At 41.1% G+C, this 18721-nt stretch overlaps 1 protein-coding gene across 2 annotated transcripts in view; it reads left to right on the forward strand.

Annotated features, from left to right (window-relative positions):
• NUP37 (nucleoporin 37) overlaps positions 1-16163 on the forward strand; it is a 45117-nt gene extending 28954 nt beyond the window's left edge. For both annotated transcript variants that reach the window (XM_027855748.1, XM_027855749.1), the window contains exons 6-10: positions 5227-5317; positions 7710-7891; positions 10956-11006; positions 15117-15210; positions 15980-16163. In XM_027855748.1, coding sequence (XP_027711549.1) covers positions 5227-5317; positions 7710-7891; positions 10956-11006; positions 15117-15210; positions 15980-16093 — 532 coding nt within the window. In that variant the 3' untranslated portion in view covers positions 16094-16163. The remainder of the gene's footprint in view (positions 1-5226; positions 5318-7709; positions 7892-10955; positions 11007-15116; positions 15211-15979) is intronic.
• The last annotated feature ends 2558 nt before the right edge of the window (positions 16164-18721 follow it).

The raw sequence follows: 18721 nt of genomic DNA on the forward strand, positions 1-18721 counted from the left end.
TGGTAGCTGACATTGTCAGTTTTGGGGTGGTTTGTTGTTGGGGCTTTTTTCAGTGCTTCAGAAGCCCTTAAAAGGGACCTGCTCTAGGACCGAGGCAGAGAAATGGTTTTTACTACAATCTGTGAACATTCCTAAATGAACCAATTTTGTTCCTTGTTGTCAGCCTGCTTTTATTGGAAAACTTGCTCTCAGTATGAATTCTTTATGATTCAGATTCATTCTGTGACCAAACCGAGGTTTTGAATCGCACTACTCACATACTTGTAAGGACATGTAATGGCATTTAAGAGGTTTGACCATTAAGACCACTGTGGTTAATTCCTCAACCTGGCCAGAATCACCACACCTTTTGTATGGCCAACTCTTGAAATGTTTAAGAAATTGTGGCTAGTTGGGATTTTTTTTAAAAAACGCTTTCACAGTTTTATAATAGCTCAGTTTGAACATCCTTTACTCTCGATAAAAATCATTAATGTCAAGTTTTGTACTAGTCTTTAGTTGATTTTATTAGCATAATTTACATGTAAGAAAGCTGAATAATATCAGTGCCTTGTTTAAAGTTTGACACTGTTTATTTTGAGTAAGACCAATCAGCTATTGTGTGTACTAAGCACTGGAGTTAGAAGTACAAAAAATGAACAATCCCTGTTTTCAAAGAGCTTTCATTCTAATGGAGAAGACAGCAGGCACATATAAAAATATGTATAAAATGTGCAGCATCAATATAAAGCAAATAAATATAAATTTTATGATTTTTATATTTTAGAAACTGTTCCGTTAAGGCAGAGGCCTCATGGGAGAGTCGTGTGTGTGACTTAGAATCATAGGATATCAAAGCTGGAGATCACCCCAGCCCAGTATCAGCATCATGAGTAATGGGGCCCCCCAGGGGCAGGTAGGAAGACTCACACATGGAACATGTGAATACAGGTGTAAGTTCCACACAAGTTTCTGCACACCCAGTGAGAACTCCCAGCACCCTGTGAAAATAAGTCATCTTGTCTGACAACAACCCCAACACACCCCTGTCGTTTGACAGGACACAGGACAGGAATTTGAGGTCTCCAGAAGGAAAATGGCCGACCCAGTTTCTTGAGCAAGATCTGCACTTCACTCGGTCATTTTCTGCTTCTTCTGTAAACAGTGGAAAAGTTTGCTCAGACACAGTGACTATCAGATCAAAGCTGTCAATCGATTCAGTTCATTTACACCCAGAATTGAAATGAAGGAAGCTCTTGCACTGTTAAGAAACTGAACAAGGAGAGGCAGCTGATGATGCAGTGGATGGAGGCCAGTCAGGGAGACGTGAGTTCAAATCTGTCTTCAGATGGTTATGTGTCACACTAGTTGTGTGACCTTGGGCAAGTCATTTAACCCCTCTGCCTCAGTTTCCTCCATTGTAAAATGGGGATAATAACAGCATCTGCCTCACAGGGTTGTTGTGAGGATCAGATAAGACAGCTTAGTGCCATATCTGGCTCAAAGTCAGCTTTTTAAATATTTTATTTTGGGGGCAGCTAGGTGGTGCAGTGGATAGAGCGATAGAGGATAGAGGATAGAGCCCTGAAGTCAGGAGGACCTGAATTCAAATCCGGCCTCAGACCAAACACTTGACACTAGCTGTGTGACCCTGGGCAAGTCATTTAACCCCAATTGCCTTAAAAAAAAATTTATTTTGTACATTTTCATTCTCCAAGTATTACTTATTACCATCAACAGTGTCTTAGAAAAAAAGGTTGTGAGTTTTAATTATTTAGACTTTTAAATATATATAAAACTTTAAAAATATATATATATAAACTTCTCATGAATAGATGCTCATAAACATAAAAATGTAGCCTAATTATAATTCAAAGGAAGAATAAATCTCAGATTCCCTTTTTAATAAGGAATATAAGAAAAGCTTTGCCTTTTCCATGCCCTGAAAGTTAATTAGGCTTTGTCAGGGGCAAGGTCAGTTTGGGTGTCTAAATTAAATCCCTAATCCACCTCACTGGGAAGGCTAGGAAGACTCACACAAAGAGCATGTGAACACAGGTGTTAAGTTCCACAGAATTTCCTGCACACCCAGTGAGAACTCCCAGGAAATAGACATCTGTTGAATAAATCAGATCAAGACACCCAATCAAAAGCCAGAGAAAAGTCTATTGAGCTCTGCCAAAAGTCTTGAAAGAAACTTAATGACAACATTAAAAAAGAATACACATTTTAGATAGTATCTATAGCTAATTTAGTTATGCTCATTGTAGCCCAATTTATTGTCTTTTGCATGTGTGGACTTGGGTTATACAACCATTAAAATTTGTTGAATAAGCAGATGATTTTAAACCACAAATCCTCTTATCCCACAGAGGAGAGGGAAGCTTGTAGGGGTGTTATTATTTGCCTGGGGTTAAATCGAGGTGCTTTGAGGTGATGAAGTGGGGTTTTTTAAATGAAGATAGCCCAATGATTGGATAGGCTGTTTGGGAAAATGAATTTCCTTAATTGGCTAGCATTTTGAAAATATTGTTAGATTTATTCTTTAACTTCCACATCTTGCTTTCCCTTTGAAAGAGGGTAAAAAATCCTAGTGTATACTTGTGTTTTATCTAATGGCTAACATGTAAAATCATCTGCCTGTTAGAATGGAATCAGAAGAATGGGGGTTTGAAACCATTCTCTCATGGGATTCACTAAACAGTCAAAGCAGCATTTTATTATTTCAGTAGAAATAAAATAGATGCTAGTGCTAGTGTTTTATTTCTTGTCTGTTACTATGTGTGTGTCTAATAAATGTGGCTGTTGCCAAACCTAACAACTTTATAATGCAACCAAATCATAATCTTCCCCCTATAACCAAATGGAGTTGAAAACAATTCTTTTTCTTCAATGGGTCTAAATACAGCAGGTCTGGCAGTTGAGAAGATGTGCTTCTACTTAGTCAAGTAGATACGCTTTTAAAAAACACCTGAAAAAAACAACACCTGAATTAGTTTAAAAGTGAATATATCAATCTTTTAATACTTGGAATGAGCATTTTTCACCAAATATATATTCTTTCAAATTATTATTGTCTAGATTTTTGAAATTGTTTTAATAAAAAGTTAAGTCCCATAATGAGATAATTGAAAAAGTCTAGAAGTAAAATACAGTGAAAGATACTGTGGCACATACAGAAAAGTGTGTAATTACTCAGATGAGTCATAAAAGAAGAATCCTGCGGCCACTTAGTTGACTCACACTTTCTTTGACTCCCCTTTCCCACGTCAGCATTGTTCCTCCTTTCTATACAAGTGAGGGAGGGAAGGGGGGGAAGGAAAGGGAAAGGAATAAGCATTTATTAAGCACCTACTGTGTGCTAGGTACTATGCTAAGCACTTACAGATATTATCTCATCATTTTGTTCCTTACAACCACCCTGGAAGGTAGGTGGTATTATTATCCCTGTTTACAGTTGAGGAAACTGAGTCAGATAGAAGTGACTTGCCCAGAGTAACATCGTAAGGATCTGAGACCAAATTTGAGCTTGGGTCTTCCTGGCCAGGCACAACGCTCTATCTGCTGCGCTACCTCAGCTGTCTACAAGCGACAGGCAGTAAGCCTGGGAAGTTTTATGGGGAAGGAAGGAGAAAGATACGAGAGGCCTACACAGCCTGCGGGCCCGCAGGCCCTAGTTTTCCTCTGCATTTTTCACGGCCCGCCCGGAATCCTCTGGCGTGCTGCAAGCAGCCTGAGGTACACGGAGGAGGCACGTATGAAAGCTCGTTGATTTGAGTGCTATGTCCTCTGGAAGCCTTCCCTGCCTCTACCCTGTGGCCCAGCGCTGTTAATGCTCTCCTCATCCGATGGTCCTAGAGTACGTTGTTTGAACTCTCCCTTAGCCTCTTCTCCCCTACCTTGTGCTCTATTTATCAGTCTACGTGTGGCTTTTCCTGAGTCAAGATAAGTTTCTAAGAAAGCAGTCTTTCTTAGAAATGGTAACCTAAACCCTGAGCAAAGGTTGATTGATTGATGGCTGTCTATAACGTATTAATACAATTCATCCTGAATAATTAATGCATCATCTCCCCAGTGCCTAGGTTAGTGCGTGGCATACAAGCAGGCGCGTAATGCGTGTTTATTGATTGATTGATCATCAGATATGCCCCTTCCTTATACTTCATTACCACAGTGTATCCGTAGTTGTTATTTCTATGGGCCCACCCTCCAGGGCTGTAGAGGGGTAGTTCATCCTCATCTCATCCAGGGCAGCTCTTGTCCATGTCCTATCAGGAGGACACCCAGCAGGCTGTGGGCCCCTTAACATTAAATAAACACTGATGCAGCACACAGGCTCTCCTCTTATTTTGGCATGCCATTTCCACTATGCTCATTCCACGTTTATTACCCCAAAGTATGAGCATTATATGTCTACTCAATGCCTCCCTCAGAGGTTCAGTTTCTTTTACAAGCTGGCCATCATTATCATGGATTTTTGTTTTAAAAAAAAAAAAAAGCAAGGAAGTTACTGGAACAAACCCCATTCTGTTTAGCCACCACTCCTGAGTTCTGCCAGGGAAAAAATTTGTAACAAAGAGGCTGAGCTTGTGGTAGCAACAGTAAAAAGAGAGGAGAGCTAAAACAAAAGAATTATGAATAAGAGCAGTTATTTGGCTACGATGGTCAGAGAGGTCAAGGGAATACCAAGTAAATGGCCATTGACCTCAGTGAATTCAGTTTTGTCAAGCCATGTTAGAAGCTACAGCATAATAATTATATGCTGTTATTTTGAAAACAGGAGCCCTGTTTTTCTTTTAAGTTCCATTGATGGAAAGTATAACATGAACTGACTGTAGAATTAGAGAACTGCAGCCTGTTTAGTCTAGTGAGATTCAGCTCCTGGAAACTCCAGAATACAGCCCACAATATAGAAAGTAATTAACTTAAAAGTTTTTCCTACCATGTGCCAGAATAGTTTGGCATGTGTTATAGCATATTAATCACATCACAGAAAGAGTATGGCAGCTTCCTATATTATTGAGTATTAAAAATACTTCAAGTTTTTATGATGTAATAGAGAGCAAGACTTGAATTTTTGTAATGCTGTCTCATTTGCTTAAAAAAAAAAGTTTAACTTTCTTGAAAAAAAATTACTGAGTAACTACAAAATCTCAGTTTGCTATGCAGTTAACTGCTTTGAATAATGCCGTGTACATGAGCAGTTTTAAAGGGCTAACAGTAAACCCTGTCATATTCTCTTATTAGGGTCTGGGACTTAGAAGGGAATCAGAAAGCTCATTTTGTTCTCCGCTCCCCTGGAATGAGTGTCTGCTGGCATCCTGAAGAAGCTTATAAGGTGAGTGTGACAGGGTTGTTTTGTTTTCTGTTTTGATCAGTGCAAATAGGGGCCAGGTGTATATCCTGTGCGTACTCGGTTAATACCGTAAATAGTTTAATACAATAACCAACTGCTCAATCCTGTCTCTTTCTTAGAGTTCTCACTCTGGCCTGTGCTGCTATGCTTCAGGTCTCGGCCCAACTCATTTGACCAGTTTGAGCTTCCTAGCCTCAGAATCCTGCATTCCTCCTGCCACCATGCCTGCGGTGGTGTGGACAGCTTGGGCTGTCCCTGATGTCTAGAAGGTGTTCTCTCTTTATCTCTATTTCTAAAAACCCTTAGCTCCCTTCACAACTCATCTTGGGTGTCCCCTGAGCCTTAACCGATTCTTCAGCTTTTTGTGCTTTCTCCTTCTTAAGGTTATCTTGTGTCTACTTCTCTGTGGAAGTTTTATCCCCAATAGAGTCTAAGTTCCTCAGGGGCAGAAACTGCCATTTTGGTGTCTGTATTCTCAGTGTCTCCTATGGTGCTGTGCACAGAGGAGGCGTTTATTAAAGCTCATTGATTTGAATTGAGTTTCAAGGTTCAGCTCAAGTGCTATGTCTTCCAGGAAGCCTTCTCTGCCTGTACCCCGTGGCCCAAGGTTGTTAATGCTTTCCTCACCAGATTGTCCTAGAGTACGTTGTTTGATCTCTCCCTTAGCCTCCTTCTTCTCTACCTTGTACTATATTTATCAGTCTACATGTGGTTTTTCCCCAGTTGATTGTAAATGTTTTCGGGAACAGGAGCTGTTTTATTTTTGCCCTTTGTATATTCCCAGCATGCACCAGTATCCCACACATAATATACGCTTAATAAATGCTTGTTAAATTGAAGAAGAAAAAAAGGTAAGATAATCTTAAGCTACATTAAGTCAAAGTGACCTAGTGTCCAGAAAGAGGAAGGTGATCATTTTACTGTTCTTGCCCCTGGTCAAATCACATTATGATGTTATCTGTGAGCACCACCCTTGGAAAGGACATTGATAGGCTGTACAAAGCAGAGTGGGAAGGCAGGGCCATGGCTACCATAATGGTGACGGGAAGGGTTGAAGAAGCTAGAGATGCATAGCCTGGAGAAGAGCCCATATCTGGGGGCAGCTGCAGTGTGGAAGGATTGGCCTTGTGCTGCTGGGCCCGAGAGCTTAGAACTAGGGGCAGTGGGAGTTGCTGACACAGACAAGAAAAAAGTAAGAAGGAAGGGGATCTATCAGTTCCAGATTTCTAACTGTATTACAAAGCAGTAATCATTGAAAAAAAAAACAGTTTGGTAAAAGAGAGAGACAGAGGTGGGATGGGGAGAGAGAGAGGAGAGGAGAGTGAACAGATTTAGTGTGTGACATACAGAAGAAAGTATCATGTTTGATTAACCCAAAGGCCCCAGTTACTGGGAGAAAGACTCTCTATTTGACAAAACTTTCTGGGAAAATTGGATAGCATTCTGGCAGAAATTAGGTTTAGGTCAGCAGCTCACACCATATAGCAGGATAAGACAGATAACGTGACCTGGATAGAAAAAGTCACATCATAAACACATCTGAGGAGCAAGTAAGGAGTTACCTTTCAGATCTTTGGGCAGTGGAAAAGTTCGTGACTAAACAAGTAAGAGATGTAACTGGAAGAAACACTTGTCTGTGCTTGATAAACTCTTAAACTTAGTCTTTTCCTAATTCAGAGGGTATCGCAAAATTGACATTCCGTAAAATTATATGATTTAATACATGACCTCATACTGAATTCTTTCTCAGCAGTTTTAGGAGGGCACACTCTTTCTTCTTAGTCATTCATAGTTTTATCTTACCACTTGAAATTGTATTAATGAATTTCTTCATTAAAATTTATTTTTCTTATTTTATCCAAGGTCTCCCACTTACTATTGCAGGTTTACACAAAACTTTTTGTCACCCAGCCTTGCGACCTCTGGGAGAATATAAGCCCCATCTGATATCACCTGGCACAGTGCCTTGCAAACGTATTAAATTCTTTTATAAATGTTTGGTGAATTGAATCCATCACCTCATACTTTAGTATACATTTTAAGTATTAGCAAGAAAATTGGGGGCGTAGCTAAGTGGCACAATGGATAGAGCACCAGCCCTGAAGTCAGGAGGACCCGAGGATCTGACCTCAGACCAAACACTTGTCACTTACTAGCTGGGTGACCCTGGGCAAGTCACTTAACCCCAATTGCCTTAAAAAAAAAAGAAAAGAAAAGAAAGTTGGGGTTTGTTGGGGTTTTTTTTTGTTTGTTTGTTTGTTTTTGGACCGGCATCTTATGGCACAGGTTTGCCTGTTGAATTTTTATTATCGACATAAATAGCAGAAAAGTTTCATTATCATTTTCAGTAAATGTATCTTTTTCTGTCGTTTAGTTGATGGTTGCAGAGAAGGACGGAACAATCAGGTTCTATGATCTCATCACCCAGCAGGCTATCCTGTCTCTGGAATCTGAACAGGCACCATTAATGTCAGCGCACTGGTGTTTGAGAAACACCTTCAAAGTTGGAGCTGTAGCAGGAAGTGATTGGTTAATCTGGGATATTACTCGGTCCAGGTATTTCCTTAGCAATTGTGTTATTGAAAAAAATCTTTATTATGCCAAACATTAATGTGTGGTAGAGTGAATGAGTATTCATTAAGTGCTTACTTTGTACCTAGCACTGTGCTAAGTGCTCAGGATACACATGGAAGAAAACTACTCAATCTGTGCTTCGAGGAGTTCACCTTCTCTTGGGGAAGACAGAATACCAAAGGAAACTGGGAAATGGAGGATCAGAGGGGAGAAGAGATGGGGCAGTCTGGAGAGCGAATTGAGCTAGGAACAAAGTGCGTGCATGGCTGGGGGCTCTCGTGAGTCAGTAAGCATCAGTGGCCGCCATCTCTCTGCTACGCTAGCATTACACCACTACTTGATGGGGTCTTCTCAGTGAGTCACTTCTTGCCTTTCCAATGATTATAGATCATCGTTTCATCCTTGTTTATGAGATTCAAGCGACTGTTGATGTTCTCTGGTATTTTATCATAATTGTATCCATCGAGCATTGTGTGAATACTTTAGACTTGCCATTTTATCATAAAATGTATGTTTCAAGATTCAATTTAAACCAGATGCCTTATGGAGACCTGGTTCCCCCCTGATGACCTAGCCTCCCTGTGACCTCCTTTCCAGCACAGATTGCACTTTCACCCATTCCCCCAGACTCACTGGCAGATATGGGGGAGTAGGAATACATCTTGCCCCCCCCATTGCTACTTCCAGGTTCCCTCTCTACCAGGATCACTCAGTAACCTCACCTCCTTTGAGGTTCACTCAATCCAAATCTGCCACCCAATCAAAATTTTAGTAGCCATCCTCTACCAGCTTCCAGGACCCTCCCTTTCTTTCCCCATTGACTTCAGTGCCTAACTCACATCTTTTCTCTCTAGCTCCTGCCTTCATACTAGGGGACTTCATACATCCTGACCCACCTTCAAGCCCCCTAACCTCACAGTCCTCCAGTCATTCATTTCACATGACTTAGCCCCCCACCTCACCTCAGCCACACGCAAAGATGGTCATATCTTTAACCTTGCCATCACCCACAATGCTCCACTTCTGTGTTCCTGAACTCTGAAATTCCTTTATATGATCACAATCTATTGCCATTCCACCTCTCCTTTTGTCTTGCTACCCCACACCCTGTTTTTCATCCACACTGACTCCTTAGTTCTTTCCCAGGCCGTCACCCCTGTACTAGCTACACTCTCCTCCTTTCCAAATCTTGACCTTTTAATAAACCACTTCAACTCCACGCTGTCCTCTTTTCAGTCCCTTGTCCCTTATCTTATTGCCAGTCATTCCCTGCTAAGTCTCAACTGCAGATCCCTCCCACCATCGTCTTCATTTCTTTAGATTTGCAGCTGAACGAAGCTAGAGAAAAACATGAAAATATGCTGACTGGGTCTACTACAGATTTATATTATATAACTTCAACTGGGTTCTCACTGCTGTAAGGCAACCCTTCCACAGCTCCCTAATTAACTCCCTATCCTATCCTATTCACCACAGCAGCTCCTCCAGACCTTTTCATCCCTCCTCAAACTTCCCATGACACCCCTTTCCCCACTCAGCTCAGAACCTTGCCTCATGTTTTGTCAAAGAATTGAAGCTATTCACCAAAGGCTTCCTCACTGAGGGGTCACTGAGATGCTTCTTCCACCGTCTTCACCTTTTCCCCTATTTTACTTGGAAAAGTGGCCATTCTTCTCTTCGTGACCAAGTGATCCCATTTCATCCCATCTTTTCCAACTGATTACCCCCTTTATCGTCTCCACAGTCATTTATCTTCAATCTTTCTCTGTCTCCTGGCAGCTTCCCTAATGACTACTAACATGCCTACCAACATGCCTGTGTCTCTCCCATCCTCACAAAACCCTCACTTGATCCATCCATCCCAGCTAGTTATTGTCCCATCTCTCTTGCCTTTTGTAGGCAAACTCTTTGAGAAGGCCGTCTACAATGGGTGTCTCCACTTCCTCTTCTCTCTCTAATCTGGCTTCCATTCTCATCATTCAATTAAAACTACTGTCTCCAAAGTTGCTAACAGTCTCATGACTGCCCATTCTAATGGCCTGTTCTCAGTCTTCATCTTCTTGACCTCTCTGTGACCTCTGACACTGTTGATCACTCTCTCCTCCTTGATACTCTGTTCTCTCTAGGTTTTCAAGACACCATCCTCTTCTGGTTCTTCTACTTATCTGATCATTCCTCCTCAGTCTGCACTTTCCTACCCTTCCCCTGCCCCCCATATCTATAACATCTCTTGCATAGGCCCCTTCCCTCCTCTGACACCATCACCACATGCCGCAGGCCTTCATCACTTAACACCTAGACTATTGCAATAGCCTGCTAGTTGGTCTGCCTGCCACGGGCTCTTCAATTTTCTTAGTCATCAAATGTCATGTGCCTAACGTTAAAAGTTTTATACAAGAATAGAGATAGCATATTATATAATCATAATGAACCCTATACTTAAAAACCCCCTACATTCCATCTTCCACTCAGCTGTCAAATTGATTTTCCAGTACTGTAGGTCTGACTTGCACTCTCCTATTCCATAAACTCCATTTGCTCCCCATCAACTACAAGATCAAGTAGAAAATCCTGTTTGATTCTCAAAGCTCACCTAGGCCCTTCCCCTACCTTTTCAGTCTTCTCACACCTTATTCTCTCTCTATCCCCCCATATACTCTTTGATCCAATGACATCAGTCTCCTGGCTGTCCCATGAACAAGACACTCCATCTTTCCGCTCTGGGAATTTTCTCTGACTGTCTCCCATGCCTGGACTGCTGTCCCTCCTCACCTCCACCTCCTTCCTAGCTAAAATCTCATCTTCTATAGAAAGCCTTTCCTAATCCCACATAATTCTCATGCCTTCCTTCTTGATTATCTCCAATTTATCCCACACAGTTGCGTGCATGCTGCCTCCCCCATTGGAATGGGAGCTCCTTGACAACATGGACTGTATTTTACCATTTTACCATTCTTTGTTTCCCGAGTCCGGCACATAATAGGCATTAAATAAATGTTTATTGACTGACTGGCCGATAGGTTGTAATTAAATACTTTCTTTTCAGTTATCCTCAAGATAAGAGACCTGTCCACATGGATCGAGCCCACTTATTCAGGTATAGTTTCCCAGTTATTTTGAAAGTTTCTGACTTAATCTCTTGAATCCTGCATATCACAGCTGGTAAGTTAATCTTTAAGTCAATTTCAGTTTTTAATTAAAAAACAGATAAGGATAGAAAAAAAGCATTATACACCATCTCAGCTAGGAGGAACCTTAGAGACCATTTAGTCCAACCCCTTCAAAGCACTAATATTGTTTCTTATCATAGGAATTGACTTCCCCTCTCACCAAGACTTACTCCAGGCTTAGCCTGATGGTGATGCTCTGTACTCTCTCTTTTACCTTCTCACATTCACCCCAGCCTCCATGATCCAGCTCAAACTCCACCTCTCCCAAAGATAACCCTCTGACCCTCCTAGCTTCCTGGATGTCCCTCTTCTCTGAACTCCTGCAAAACGCATTGTACATTCTACACAGTTTGTCACTTAATTGTTTGTTTTCTTATATTATTAGGTACAATTTCACATATATTAGTCTCCTCACTTACTAGTTTGTAAGTTCCTTCAAGTTAGTGATTATGTCTCATTATTTTTCTTATCTCCCACAATTCATTCTCTACCACCATCACCACCACCACTCATTCCTCTCCTCACCCCGAGTCCCCATAGACCACAAAGCAGACAGACATTCAGTGAATGTTTTCTGGATGACTGAAATGGAATAAATAGTGGAGTCAACATCACCAATATTTCAAGAATAACTTCTTTTTAAGTATTCAAAACAAAAACTTGTAGACTGGTGAAATACTTGGGTGTGTGGTGGGTTTAGTTCGGCTTGGTTTTATAAAAACCAAAAACAACTCAGAGAATACAGAGAATGAAAAGGTATTGCAAGAAGGAAAAGAGGCCTTTGTCCACACCCCTGGAAGAAAACAAAAATAAGTCAGCTCAACAGTCTGCTGTCCCTTGCCTCCTTTTCCATTGATGGAGTCATAACAGCAATTTGTATTACAGTGAGGGAGATATTCAGTCAGCAAATCGATGGGGAATCCCTCTCCCACTAAGATACTATACAGGATCATCTTTCATGAATATGGGAGACATGTCTACCTTTGTCATGATCTCTTTGATATTAATAAGCAGAGAGTCACCAAAGTTGTATTTGTTACTACATCATTGAAGGAATTTTATGTGACTTTAACATATGCAGGAAAGATACCTTGCTGAAAAAGAGTTATTAAGGCATTGTTTAGCTCTATCAAGTGAAATGTTGTTGTGTTTGTTTTTTTATAGATAAGCTGTAAACACATTAAGACTTAAACTGTATAACTGTAAAACAAAAAAAAAGCATCTGCTGGTGAATGTTATTTGCAAAGCCCTGACTGTTCCTTCTCATAACTTCATCAAGAATAACCTCAATATGTGTGTAGATTATTTTCATAAAAATTTTGTAGAGATGGAAAAGTAAGCATATGAATCAGTAGTTTTTAACATTCAGTCACTTTTGTTGTTCTTGTCACTGATAAAATAGCAGGATGTTGGGGCAGCTAGGTGGCGCAGTGGATAGAGCACCGGCCCTGAAGTCAGGAGGACCTGAGTTCAAATCCAGCCTCAGACCAAACACTTGACACTTACTAGCTATGTGACCCTGGGCAAGTCACTTAACCCCAATTGCCCAAAAAACAAAAAAGAAGAAAAAAAGATAGCAGTATGCTTTGAGCCATCTCCCAGGCCTTGGGCCTCCTCCCTCTTTCGCCCTCTCTTCGAGGTGCTGGCTGTGGGTAGTCCAGCTGCTCCAGGTCTCCTTCCTCACGCAGACTATTGGGGATCGTCCAGATGTGGCTGTTCCACTGTTACTGACGACAGAGGGGAGAGTTTGTTACAACAATCTGCCCAGATTGTTTCCATTCTTGTCTCTTTGTCGTCATGGGCTCATCCTTAAATGCCCCCAGGTTATTCTGCTTTGATAGGTCTCTTGCCAGACTTCCTTTAAATTCACTTCTTCCCTGCCCTTGCTCCCATTGCCTGCTGAGTAAAGTCCAGGTTTCTGTGCCCAATCTTGCATCACTCCGATTGGCCCAAACTTAGCTTTCTAACCTAAATTTCATGAGTTCCTTTTATGTACTTTCAACAACTATCAGTATTGTACACAATTACGGGGTTTGCCTTGAGGAATAGTTTTTTCATCATAAAGAGCTTTCTTTTCCCTCCTCAGAGCACCCTTCCAAAACAGGGATCTACGCTGATTACTGTAAAATTTGTGCATTAAGCGTACTGGTTTCTTTAGCAGTGGCTTTGGCAGGCTTCCAATCAAACTACAAGCCTTTTGATGCCGTTTGTTTTCTATATGAGAAAAGGCCTTTGTAGTCTCTATTTGGGGAAGAGGATTATTGTGGTAGCCCCCCGACTCTTCTCCTTCCCTCTACAGTCCTTTGGTCTCCTCGGTTCAAAACCTTGGAGTCATCGTTGATTCCTTCTGCTGGGTCCAGTCTATCATTTCGTCCTTTCACATCTTCCTTTGAAATATTAGATTAGACAAGTACTGCCACCTTCCTAGTCCAGAGGTCCATTATCTCTGCCCAATAAATCCACAGTTTTACCCTGTCCTCACCCCAGGCCCCCCAGGAAAAGGCTAGGAGCTTTTAAGGGCATTAATGAAGAAACATGGAATTTGGCAAAAAAGAAAAACTTGGGAAGCAGTCTAGCAGAAATTTGGGTTAAATCAGCATCTTACACTATATACTATACGAAGCTCCAAATGGCTCTGTGATCTAGAGGCACAACTGTCCATAGGAAGAGTTCTTGACCAAACAAGGGACAGAAAAGATAACAAGAAATAAAATGGATGATTTTGATTATGTAAAATTGAAAATTATTTCACAAAGTCAATGTAGCTGAAATTAGCAGGGAAACAGTTAATTAAGGGGAAATATTGCAGCAAGTTTCTATGATAAACATCTAATATCTAAGATATATAGATAACTGATCCAAATATATAAGAACAAGATCCATTCCCCAACAGACAGCAAAGCATACAAACTAGCAGTTTTCAAAAAGAATTAAAAAAAACAACAACAAAAAGTATGAAAAAATGTTCCACGGCATTATAAAATTAAAACAACTCTGTGATTCCACTTCACACTCATCCATTTGGCAAAGATGAGAAACAATAGAATGATAATTGTTAGACAGACAGTCATGCTAATGCCCTATTAGTGAAGCCATGAACTGATCTAGTCATTTTAGAAAGCAGTTTGGAACTACCCGCAAAAATGGGCAGTGGTATCAAACTCAAAGAGAAACTTAGAAAAGCACAAGTTGACATTCTCTGTTTTATTGTATTTATATTTATGCAAAACATTCTCTCACCTCACTGGGGAGTTGTGCAGGCCGCAAGCTACCCAGGCCTCAAGTTTGACATCCATGCTATGGGAGATACAAACAAGAATCAATCCTCAGAGAATTTTTACTCTAGTAGGTGATAACACAAGGTATAATGCAGAAGGAAAAAGGAGAAGCACAAAATGCTGTGATACTGCCAATGAGGAGTCAGCCTGGTATCATCATAACAGAGCACTGAAGTTGGACTTAGAGGACCTTCTGAGTGGGAATCTCTGTTCTGTGACCTAGGAAAAGGCCCATCTCATCTTTAGGCCTCAGTTTCCACATCTGTAAAACAAGGGGTTAGACTGGAAGGTTTCTAAGATCCCTGAGAATACAAGTTAATATGACAGCTGTAGATAGATGAGTTTAGAGAGGAAAGAGACTAGATGCAGACGTCAGTCAGCCAGGAGACCACTGCAGTAGCCCAGGCAGAAGACAAGAAGAGCATCACACAGCAGGCCATCGTCACTGGGAATAAAAAGGAAAGAATAGGAAAGACATGGCCAGAGTAGCGGTGGTAGGATTTAGCCAGTTAGTACATCTGTGGGTTGACCCCAAGCCTGAATAAATAATAACTTTCCCAAATGAGGACCCACAGTAGGATTGGTACTCTAAAAAAGATGAGTTGAATTTCAGATCGATTTGAGTTTTAAGTGTCACTAGGACTGGATGGAGACATTTTGTGAGATAACATAGAACAGAGATTGGGGTCAGGATTGGGTGGAGGAGCCACCTCAGTTGTGCGGAGAGGCCAAAGTGATCAATGGTGATTCTTTTCTCAGGTGGTCGACAGTAAATGAAAACCTATTTGCAACCACTGGCTACCCTGGCAAAATGACCACTCAGCTTCTGATTCACCATTTGGGGCACCCTCAGGTAGTATGGCTTGGGTTTGGGGGCTGTTTTTGTCATCATCTATCTGTCCCTACTCCTTGCTTTCCTCTTTCCGAATTTATAATCTCTAAATTGGCTGTCATTTTAGCCTGTTACATTACTTAGAAAGGTGTATTTTTCCTAATGTTTACATTCATTAATAGCGAGTTAATAAAAGTCTTTTCAAATTTACAATGTATTGCATGCTAATATTTCTCTCCTATTGATTTTCCATTTTCCTTCTTTATTTAAATTGTGTCATCATCTCATGAAATTGTCTGGCTGGAGTGTTAATGACTACAAGATCACGAGTTTGATCGACTGGTCATCTTTCTGCTCCCTTGGTCCCCGATGGTGCCCTCGCTGCCTTGTCATCCCAGCAGCACGTGCTGCGTGGGGCAGAAGCGGCTGGCCAAGAACATGGTCTCCTTCCCCACTCCTGCAGACATTCCCCTGAATCTGTCAGTGTGGTCATCGGTATAGATGACAGACAACATTAATTTAAACAGTTCAGGAAAATTAATCTATAAAGTGTATGCCTGGGATTTCTTCTCTGAAGTTTGGATTCAGTCAAAGAGCCGCACTTGAGGACCTAGTGGGCCCTATGTGGCCTCAAGGCCGCAGGTTCCCCACCCCGGCATATGCTGTAAATGAGGACAGATAGCTATAACACACTTGTTTGGAGGATGTTTTGTTTAGATTTTTGTGCCTTTTGGATTTATTGTTACATTCTGACTCTTCTCTCCCATCTTCTGCTCTTTGTTTTTTGTAGCCCATCCTCATTGGTTCTGCAGCTGTGGGATCTGGTCTGTCCTGGCATCGGACTCTCCCTCTTTGTGCAATGGGAGGTGACCACAAGCTATTGTTTTGGGTGACTGAGATGTAAAATAAATATCTTCCTTGTACACTAAGTTCTCACACCGTATTTTTAATAAATATTTTGGTCAGAATCCTTATTTTTTATTTTTAAGTATCCTTTAAACAGGCAAATGTTTTTAATACTAATGTCTAAGTGTTTAATCTTATTATTAAATGATTTTTTCTTAATCTATTCTAAATTTTCATTTTTTATGTATTTTTTGAGACCATGTAATTGACCTTAATCCAAAAAAGGTAAATGAAAGGCCAGTGCTTTTGATTTATTACAGTAGTGTACAAAGGGCATCTGCTGTATCGGGATGTATGTATTGCTCCCAGTTCTCCGGAACACAGACATTTTTTACAGGAAGAAATATGTCAGAAAATTTGGCTCTCTTACTTTATTTCTCCATCCCTGCCAGAATATGTATATACATACGTATATACGTTTGCTTTGGCAATTTGGCTTTATTGGAATGTTAGGCTTAATAAGATTAAATCTATAGAGCATTTTGAACTCATCAACTGAGTTGTTATTGTTTCATTTACCATAGGAAATTCTTTTTGTTGTTCATATTCATCTGATTATTTGCTCAATAAAGTAGGACCATCAGATGATTTAACAGATGATTCACGTGATAAAACTGAGGAGTGAATGCCACTCGAAATCTGAATCCCAACAACATGCTTTTAACCAGACTCCTTTTTTTTCTAAAATTCTCCCACTCTTCATTAAGAAAAATATATAGGGAAGCTAGGTGACAGTGAGGTAATAAGAAAGAGAATAAAAATGTATTTCCTCTTTACACAGAAACCTGAAACCTGCCTGATTGCCTGTGTCCCTCTGATTTTTGGCAAATTCTTGAGTTTTTTTTTTTTCATAATGCTAATATGCGTCCTTTTAATCTAGTACCACCTATCCAATAAGTGAGTGATTGGCTTAAGGTTCAAGAAAGTTCTTAAGGTACTAATAGCCCAGCCACATCACTTATCACTGAGCTGTCAGGATGGCTGACTTACATCTCTTTCACCATCATTTGGACACAGCCGAAACTTTCTCACCTGCAGCTTTTAGTTTCCTCTGAAACTAAAGATAGATGAGTTTAGAGAGGAAAGAGACCAGATGCAGACGTCAGTCAGCCAGAAGACCACTGCAGTAGCCCAGGCAGAAGACAAGAAGAGCATCACTGTGATACTGCCAATGAGTATCACAGCATTTGCTGTGATGTATGTTAATATCTCATATTTCTGGTTGCCAGACTGATGTCCCCAAGACGGATGTGGTCCCAAATAATTATTCCTTAGAAATCTTGAATGCCTCCAGTGGCCAGCGAGTTTGCCCGATCTTCAAGTTCCTCCACAATCTAACACTATCCTCCACTGCCATCCCTGCCTCACGCTGCTCCCCAAACATACAGTATGCCCTGCCTGCCCAAAGACGACTACTCTTGTCCCCCGTACAGGCCCGTCCCTTCCCGCCCTGTGCCTCTGCTCACACTGTTCCTATGCCTGTAATGGCACTCCCATTCTTTAGCTGTTTTCAAAACCCAAGTCCTGTTTCAACCTCCCCATGAAGTCTTCCTCATTCTTCCCTCTTGGATTTCACAGAGTACTTTATTCAGGATGTCTGATTGATACGAAGTCATACATTCCATCAGTAAGCAGTTATTAAGCACCTACTATGTGCTGGGCACAACACTATCACCAGGGTGGATCAGGAGAGGCTTCATGTAAAGAGGGTTGTCATTAAGCTGAGCCTTGAAGGAAACTGGAGATCCTAAGAGGAAAAGGTGAGGAAGGGGCATGCCTTCCAGGTATAGAAAGAGGCACAAAGCTGGAAGGAGGAGAGTGTGTATGTGAAGGGAAGTAATGTGTAATAAATCAAAGTGGAGAGTTAACTATATTGTGAAAGTCTTTAAATGTCCAAGGGAGGAGTTTATATTTGATCCTAGGGATGATAGGGGCCACGGGAATTTAATGAGAAGGAAAGTGACATGGTTGGGCCTGCGCTTGCAAAAAAAAAAAGTCACTTTGGCAGCTGTATGGAGGATAGATTACAATGGGAAGAGGCCTCCCTTGTGGCAGGGACACCAGTTAAGAGACTTGGGATAGTTTGAGTGAGAGGTGATGAGGGCCTGAACTCAGGTGGTGGCTGTGAGAACGGAGGGAAAAGGGACAGATGGAAAAGATGTTGTGAAGATGAAATCAACGGGATTTAGCGAGTAATTGGATCGATGTGGAGTCCAGTAAGAGAGAGGTGTCAAGGATGGCACTGGGGTTTCACACCTAGGTAACTGAAAGGATGGTGGTGCCCTCAACAGAAATAGTTGGGAAGAAAGATCACAAGTTCTGTTTTGGCCGTATTGAATTTGAGATCCCTATGGGACATCCCCTTGGAAATGTCCAAGAGGCAATCGATGATGGTGAATTGGAGCTCAGGAGAGAGACTGGATCTGAGCCAACAACATAAAGATCATCATTAATCCCATTTGCGCTGATGAGGTCATGAGAGAAAAAAAATAGAATATCATTGTTTTAATAATTCTCTCTACTAAGATGTGTTATATCTACCAAAGTCCATAAGGACAAGCACCATATCAATCAATCAATAAACATTTCTTAAGCACCTACTTTGTGTCAGGCACTGTGCTAAGTG

Source organism: Vombatus ursinus, unplaced genomic scaffold, assembly GCF_900497805.2.
Source record: "Vombatus ursinus unplaced genomic scaffold, bare-nosed wombat genome assembly UNPS02011334.1, whole genome shotgun sequence".
Classification (NCBI taxonomy): Eukaryota; Metazoa; Chordata; class Mammalia; order Diprotodontia; family Vombatidae; genus Vombatus; species Vombatus ursinus.